At 51.4% G+C, this 8759-nt stretch overlaps 1 protein-coding gene across 1 annotated transcript; it reads right to left on the reverse strand.

The window, feature by feature from the left end:
- Positions 1 to 227: 227 nt before the first annotated feature.
- LOC109314374 (trypsin-3-like) lies at positions 228 to 7452 on the reverse strand. The gene is made up of 5 exons (XM_019541519.1): positions 6954 to 7452; positions 3752 to 3911; positions 2273 to 2414; positions 1750 to 2016; positions 228 to 449 (listed from the first exon to the last, which is right to left on the reverse strand). The coding sequence occupies exons 1-5, from the start codon at positions 7006 to 7008 to the stop codon at positions 297 to 299; spliced, it is 777 nt and encodes a 258-aa protein (XP_019397064.1). The 5' UTR covers positions 7009 to 7452; the 3' UTR covers positions 228 to 296.
- Between the last annotated feature and the right edge of the window lie 1307 nt (positions 7453 to 8759).

Raw genomic sequence — 8759 nt, forward strand, 5'->3', positions numbered from 1 at the left:
AATCGGCCCGAGCTTTTTCCGAACCTGTGGAGTTATTCTGTTTCCATCAAAGGCAGAAAGCCATGTACCTGACGCAGGCTGCAAGGCACGCAGATGCCTCGCAGGAGAGAGACTGCTTCAAAAACACCACCTCCTCTCCGCTCCACGCCAATGTTAAGGAGGTTTCCTGAGGTCTCGCCTCAAGAGACTCCCAAATAAGCACAGCAGAGCATTGGAGCGGTTTTTGTTTCTTCCTCGCCACCGTTTTATTGGCTCAACGTCATGCGGCGGTAGGGGAAGGGGGACCAGAGCTGCTGTTACTGGTGTCTGAAGATGGTTTTGTAGATCCACTTCTGGAAGTTGGCTACAGCCGTGTAGACGCCTGGATACCGCGGGCTGGCACAGCTGTGCCCCCAGGACACAATCCCGAACACTCGGCCCTCGCACACCAGTGGCCCACCAGAGTCCCCCTGCCAAAGGAAAGCATGCAATAAAGGTGACAGCTTGCTCAGATGGGCTCGTTCATGGCAGTGGGCACCTGTCTTCTCTAGGGCTTGGAGGGCTATGACCTGTGGTGGGCTACGACCTTGGAGGGCCGAGACCCTGCATCTGGCGCAGCTGCGTACGCTAGACCAAAGTGGGTGCTGGGTGCTATGAAACCCCCTTTCCCCTGGTGTAAATGACTGGGCACAATGGATCATCTGACCCGTAGGGCCTAGCCCTTTCTACACCTGAGCCCCAAAAGGACCAAGACAGCCTGGAGGGAAGTCCGAGAAGGACAACAAGCGATAGAGAAATGTGGGGACGGACGGGCCTGCCTGTTTTCTCTCCTGGTTGCGAATGCACGGGGCTCTGTGGACTTCAGCGATGTTTCGCCCATTTGCACCAACAAAGAATCTGGCCCCACGAGTTACGTTCCAGCACATCTCTCCCCTCCTGACCCTCAAAACCGGCTCAGCGGAAACTGCACCAGACCCTTCTCCCTGGTGGCTTTGGCTGTATTAGATCGGCTCTCCCAGAGTTCAGCGAGCGTCCCACTGCGGAGACCTGTCAAAACTGAGGGGATCCTAAGCCCTCAGAGACAACGGTGGGACCCAGAAAGATTCAGTCCAGCCCCTGAAACACAATCTGGGTCATCACCTTTTCCCCATGCAGCGCTGCATTGTTTCGCAATGACCTACATTGTGAGCGGTGGGCACAGCAGCGCTGCAGGATGGCATCAGTGCGATTAGGTCTGGCCGGATAAATGAAAAACAAAAGCTGGCAGCAGCTGCATCACGTTTGGGGCAGACCCTGCTGGGAGGCACACCTTCATGTGCTGCTATTGTCTCACCCAGGAAGAGGAAGAAACTAGATCATCCCTCGCTTGCCATACTGTTCTTTTGGTTATAAAAATAGATCCTCCTTCTCTTCCCACCCTCTGCGCTTCATTTCCAAGGGTGAGTCATCTTCAGTTAGAAGAAGGTGTGATCAAGGCTTTAACTCTCTGGAGACTTGATGGCAGCTGCTTGCTTTATATCTGCACTAGCATTTTTCTCCCGGTCCCCCACTATGATGTGCTTTGCTTGCTGGCACCATGGCCATTAGATGGGTATACTAGTGATTTTTGGGTGCCTAACCTGGCTCTGAGTTTTTCCAGAATGGGACCCTGCCACCGAGCACCCTCAGTAGCTTGGACATAGCCAATCCCCAGGTGATTTGCCCTTGGGTCTCCCCCTCTAGGTTTGAACTTGCAGCTTCGTCTGCAGAATATAAACAGGGCGGAGGTACCTGGCAGGCGTCTTTGCCCCCTGTGCTGAGCCCGGCACAAATCATGTTGCTGGTGATGAATCCTGCATAGGAGGAGGTGGCGTTGCATTTCCAGGAGGGGACGATAGGGAGGTGCACGCTGCGTAGGGTGTCCGATGTCCTCCCGCCGATGGGACTGGTGTAACCCCAGCCAGAGACTTGGCAGAGGCGGCCTTCCTTCACCGTGGCGCCTTGCTGAGGAAGTGGCACAATGGAAACAAAGGCGTTATAGACCACCGGCCTGTTCAGCTGTTTGGAGACATCAAGGAAGAGTCATTACTGATCATGAAAAAAACAGTCATAGTGCTCATGTTCAACTCTCTGGGTCCTCTTTACTTGGACCGCCTGACCAATGTCTGCCCTTAGCTCCCCCCCATCAAACTCCTCATAACATGATCACCGAAGCACTCCTTCAAGCCCAGGCCAGCCCCCCAGAAACCTGAAGTGACCATAGCCCGTTTCTGCCGGCCTTCCTTCCATTAGAGCCCGGAGGAAGACCTGGTACCTTAATCAGCATGACGTCTGCATTTTTGGTAGTGGAGCTGTAGTCAGGGTGAACCACCATCCGGGAGGGCCGGAAAATCTGTTCTGTGCCTTCGAAAGTGGAGAGTGAATATTCACCAGCAACTATTAGCATCTGGTTTAGTCTACAGGGGTATGGCAAAGAAAGGCAAAGTTATTGGCGTTTCCCTTGGGGCAAAGCTCTCCCTTCTCACATCTGACTTAGACTGCGATTACTCGGGTGACTCAAATGGCTTTAAAAAGGCTTTTAGCACTTCCAGAATTGACAGCACAAGATCTTGTATCTCGCTGCATCTTTGCTTCAGCCCACCTGGCATCAGAGCTGAAGCGCTGCGTGTCGATGGTGCCACACATCTGCCTGGCACGTGAATCAGATGGCATGAATGTACCTGGGAGTGTGTGGGCAGATGTTGCTTTTGTTAGGTACCTGTGAAATTGTATTATCTCCCCAGAGAGGAGGGGGAGAGCAAGAGTGAAGTGACAGGATGTTCAGTGATTTACTGGGAGAATGGGACTGACTCCCCTCCCTGTCCTCTGGTATGATCACGGCTGGTTTCTTCTTCCCAATACAGGGTTTGGATTTCCAGTGCTGTTCATCAGTATCATAGACTGTAAAACCCCTGGCGAAGCCCCAAGTCAGGAAACTGTCCTTAATCAGGGAAGCTGATAAGCATATGCTTACCATTAAGCATAGATTTACAACCCAGTGATTTAAATGGGGACTTGAGACACAGGGGGCACGTCTACATGTTCATGAACATGCTTTTGGTAATGCACATTAAATTTAATACCTCCATTGTGAGGTGCTAGAAAAAGGTGCATTGGCCTATTTTAAGAGCCCCTTTTTTTGTGGCATGGTAATGCGCATTAAAATAGGCTAATGCACATTAAAATGCATGTGTAGATGCAGCCGGGATAGTTTAAGCACTTAGGATCGATGGGAGTCTGGGGCTGAGCATGGACATGGATATTGGTGAGAAGTAAGCACTTGCTTAAAATGCCGCGGTGAACTGTAGCCCTAGCGTGACGGTCTGGGAAGGCCGCGTGGTCAGGCCGAGAGACGCCACCAGACTGCTGGGTGCTCATAGAAGTGGAAGTCCCTGCACTAGATAAGGTCATGGGTATGTGTGTGTAGGAAGCATGAGTGGGTGCATCTGTAGGGTCTAGGTGTACATGCAGGATAGGGACAGCTTTAAATATAGGCATCAGCGCCTATACTTAAGACTTAAATATTCACTTAAATATAGGCATCAGCACCTAGACCTAGAAGCAGGTGAGTACCTAGAAGCTGAGCCAGGAGTCTGTATTTAGCTACTTGCATGTCCTCACTTTGCTCAGAGGACTCCTAGGTGTGCAGTGCCCCGTGACCCGGGAAGCCAGCTCAGGGCGGCTGGGCTTCTGTCTTACTGCACGCAGCAAAGAGCCAGTGTTAAGCAGGCATCCTGGCTCTTGCCTTCCTTACTCGGTCTTGCAGTGAGCAGCCGTCAGGACCCAGCTCCGACTAACCAGAGACCCGCCACAGAAGTGGGAGCCCGTCATCCTCTTCAGCGACACCAGGTACTTGGCAGAGTGCGGCCCCACGATGTGACCCCCGATGATGCGCTGGAGCTTGCGCTGTCCCCCTGTAAGTGAAGGCGAGCCCGTCAGGAGGAGACAGCTGGCAAGCCCAGTCACCGGTCACACACCAAGGCAGTCAGCCGGGCCTCTCTGCATGTGCGGAGGTCAACGTAGCACCGCCTGCCTCTGGGCTGATCAAAGTAGCCTTGGCCTTCAATCTAGAGGAGAGGTTTATTGGAAGGGAAATATGAGCTCCTGCACCTCCAGAGGCTGTGGTCACCTGCAAGGGTCTCTGAATCCCAGCTGCCATATCTGGTGCTGCTGTTACACCTGAGGCCCGGCTAGGGTTGCTGAGTGAGAACAGGAGAAGACACTATTTTAAACACCAGAGAGGCTCTTTAAAGCCCAGAAAAGGTGCCAGATCCCTGCCGATCTGCTTATGTATTGTCATTAGCATCAGGAGGAGTTAGAAGTGTGCATCAAGGGGGTGGATAAATCCCCGTGGAGGGATTCCCATTGATCTGCCACTCTCTTAGCATCCTCTCGCTGGCATTAGCAAGAGGGGAGTCCCTGTATTATTTACCAAGCTACAAGGCCGTGATTTCTCCAGAGACTGCTGAGCAGTGATCAAAATGAAAACGAATTGCTCCTAATAGGCATTTGAATCATCAGCATCCACTCCAGTGCTCACCAGAGCAAGGGAAGACTCGCATCAACCCAACTCAGGCTGGTGCCTCCTTCACACGCTCTGCTCCCCGGGACTGATCTGATCGGCTCTCCCCTTCCACACCTGCCTTGGCCCACGTCACCCCTGCTCTCCCAAGTCCCCATATCCAATGAGGATCTGTGGTTTTGTTGTGTGTGCCGTTGGGCTCTGGGATAAGACCATCAGGCCCAGTTTTCAGTCCCACCCTAACAAATAGCTTGGTGCCAAGCGGAGAAAACCAGAGCATGAATGTAGTCACCTCCAAGACGGATGATTCATCTCCGTCTTGTTAGACGCTGACCCTGGTGGCACAGAAGGATGTTTCTTGTAACGGGTTCATTCTGTTCCTTTAATTAGCAGCCATTATGCTGTTTTGCTTCCAGAGCAAGGGCCTGTGCAAGTGCTTCTTGTGCTCAGATGTGCTGCGTGTGCAGAGCACCTGCACACTGGCTCCGGGCACGGATAAGTCCAGAGCTCCCAAGGGATCGTCATGATCTTTGATTAGTAAACTGGAAATGTTTTAAAGGAGCCAGGGTGTTTTTTTCCATCACATTGCCTGGGCCAGTGATGCTCCAGCGCTATGCACCTCCTGCCACAGGGAGCCAGTGGGTCATTGCAGTGACCGCCAGATGGATCCCACTCATAATGACATGGACAAAGGCAGGACCTAGCCCTTGGGCTCTGTTGGATTCCCCTCCCTGGAACGAGGTGGACAACGATGACCGTACAGAAGTGATACCTGCTGGGGCAATGGTACCAGCATAGGGTGGATGCAACACAGAGATCCCACCTCCCATCCATAGGAGCAACAGATGCACAAGTAGCTGCACTCCTTCATCTCAGAGGGACCTGCTGACACGCCAATGAAGCCAACTTGCTGCACTGGGCCTATGGGGGACTCTTGGTGAATCGGGCACGGCCCAAAGAAGCTGCTGAAGCTTCAGTCCAAGCTGGGACACCAGGAAACACTGCCCCGGGCAGGCGTGTTGGGGATCTGCTGCTTAGTGACGAGCTTAGGTAACCCTTCCAGAGGCCATGCCACAACCTCACTGCTCCTTGTCCTTGGCCCCTTGCTCCGAACTTGGCTAAATAACAGCAATATCATCTTTAGCATCTTCTGATTTCAGCTGCAAGCAGGTCACCTGCATAAGAGGCGAGTGCACGCTCGAGGGCATTATGAGATCCCCTTTTTGGGCTTGGGCACGAATTTAGGGCTCCAAGGGCTTCTGAAACCTACAGGGCACCTACAGTTCCCATGGACATCACTGGGATCTGAGGGTGCTCAAGCTCCCCCAGCACCTTCCGCGATCAGGCTCCTATCCCTGACGCAGGCACCCCCCACCGCAGTTTCAGAGAGCTGGTCCCGGGTTAGGAGGCACCTCAGGATCTGGCCCCTTGCCGAGCTGCTGAGCTGAGGCATGGCCCCGTGCTAGCGCAACCCCTTTTCACAGCCTCTGGTGGGAACCCATGTGCCACCGTAGTGCTAGTCCCTGAGAGCTGGGGAACGTGTTTAATTCTCTGGTGAAGGCCGTCATGCTTCCAAAAGGTCTCTTTGTATGTAACAACTTCACTTAATTGTGGCATTTTTAGGAAGCAAACTTCCCCTGCTTACATTTCCACTAGATCCACACAAAATAATAAAGATTGTTTCAGCACGTTTCCTCCTCTCTACTCCTTCTGCAGCTCTTTTCAATGCAGGATCCCCAAATGAATTGAAAACATCCATTAAGCTTCACATCGGACTTGGAAATATTATTATCCCCTTTGCAAAATTTGGGAAGCTGAAAAGAGCAAGGGGGACTGGTGATTCCCTGGGAGAGCTAGGAGCAGAAAACACAGGAGCCCTCATTCCTGGTCCGCTGCTTTAACTGCAATGTTTCATTCACCACCGAGCACCTGCAAATGGCCAGCGCCATAATCTCCCGGTCCGCTGTCTGTTTCTCTGGAGCCTGAAAGACCCTGCCCATGATACAGCTCTTATGGAGGGAAGACAATGGACCAGACTCATCCCTAATGTTTGTGCCTTTGTAGTGGACAGGGGGATTGATTTTCTTCCCATGCATCTACATGGATAACAACAGCCACAAGCAAATCCCCAAGTTTCCTAGCAAGCTGATGAATTCAAGCAAATAATGTTATCAGTTCTGTAAGAAAAAGAAATATCAGCGAGACTGCAAGTGAATCAGATGAAAAAATGTAACGAAATCTTGGAAGGTGGCAGACAGGGCAAATGTGCGACGTTTGTATGTGTGCAGAGATGCACACTCTAAAAAAAAAAGGGACACCGATCATACGTCTTCTCTACATTACAGATGTGCACAGGTAGCCGACTAAAGACTTATTATAGGCTCTCCTAACATAAAAGTCCACCAAAAGCCAGATATACGTATGAAACACTCACCAATCAAAGAGCATAACTGCAGGAGCAGCAGAAGCCTCAGATCAAGGCAATTCATCTCCGAGTCAATGTCTGATTATATAAGCACCTGCCAAAGGTAACTCCAACTCTTAGCTGCTGAGTGGACAGAGACCCAAAGAAACTTCAATTCATACCTTGGTATCCTGGTTCCCCTTTCAGTTTCCATGGAAACCCGAATCCCAAAGAGAACAATCAATTATTCATGGAGGCACTCCAGGACACTGGTGTTTGACTGACTGGAGTTAACCTTGTGTTCTCATCTTCCCTTTCCTCCGCATGCAGCTGAAAGGGCCACAGCGATTACCACTCCTAAACACTGAATGCAACTTCTCCGGTTTCCCGGCAGCGAAGTGGCACTGGTTCTCACAAGCCATCCCTGGGCTGGTGAGGGAAAGCATTTCCTAGAGGCTCTCCATCACCGCTCGCTTTCAGGTGGCACGATGCATAAAGCAAAGAGCCTCTGATACGGGCATCCTAGCCACAGCAATGGCATCCCAAAAGCCGCAGGGACGAGCGGCTCACCGCAAAGCATTGGTGCAAACATAAGAACAGGGGGCGCATTTACACTCGTTAATGCTCCTTAGTTACTGCACATTTAGTTTACTACTTGCTTAATGAAGTACTAACTAAATATGCAGGCACTAGAGTTACTGCCCAGTAGCGCACATTATTGCGCGTTAACCTAATAACACTGTGCGTTGGGTTATTTGCACGTTTGTAACCGCCACGCTGCTGTGCAGTCTTATTAGGCTAAGGCACAGTACGCGCATCTCATGTAGACCCACCCACGGTGCAACTTTCTGAGTTTGGGGAATTCATTAGCAAACGCAGGCTGTGAGCTGCTGGGCAGCCAATATCAGGGCACCATGGCTGGATATTTTATGGCAATATTCACACCAGTGCAAAAGCGCACAGCTGGTAATGTTTTATACCCCCTACGCTCAGGAACAAGGAGTTGGGATGGAGGTGAGTTGTGCTTCTGCAGGAAATGTGGATCCTTTCTGAGACATAGCAAAAGCTATTTATAAAGACAGAATGTGGCCCATTGTCTTCAATAAGAAACGCCCCGTGCAAGTGTCTGTGACTCATAGGCATGATGTCTGCAGGCTGAAGGGCCTCAATCAGAGTGGTCTTGGCTGAGACCTCAATGGGCCTCCCCCCCACTAGGCCCAACATCCCAGCGTGCCCTGGAGAGGGCTGGGAGAGATGTTCAGCGCGAACATTTTGTTCTTTTCAATGAAACCTGCGTGCAGTAACGATGATTCTGCAACTTAGGGAGACACGAATGCATTCGATTCCATTTTGCAGGTGCACGGTGATTTTAGTGCCAAGCAAAAAAACCCCCCAAAATGCAGGCCTGAAGATGACAAATGTCAAGGCATTACTCAAGTTCACACACAAAAGAACAAGCCATCTGTTTCCACTGGCAACCGTTATCCGCTCTGAAGACGAACGGCTCTCTCTGCCAGCTCAGCATAACCCAACTTCTGCAATCTCCCCCAGCCCTTTGATAGCCCTATTCCCATCACTGGCATGATCCATACCTCCCACAGGCTAATGTTTCTACCGGCCTCTGGTTCTGAAACAGTCGCTTCCCCCTTAGGTCACTCGGTGCTGGTGCAGTCCCCGGCCTGAGCTGGCTGCATTTCATCTGTGCAGGGAGATTCTGACCTGGGACCGGTCACTGAGCTGCAAAATCAGAGCAATTTTGCAACCTCTGAAAATGGTTTGATGACTTTTTAAGCAAGCTGGGTTTTTTTACTATCCTGGTGGTTAAATTCCACCCGG

The sequence above is a fragment of the Crocodylus porosus genome, unplaced genomic scaffold (assembly GCF_001723895.1).
Source record: "Crocodylus porosus isolate Cpor-Errol unplaced genomic scaffold, CroPor_comp1, whole genome shotgun sequence".
Taxonomy (NCBI): domain Eukaryota; kingdom Metazoa; phylum Chordata; order Crocodylia; family Crocodylidae; genus Crocodylus; species Crocodylus porosus.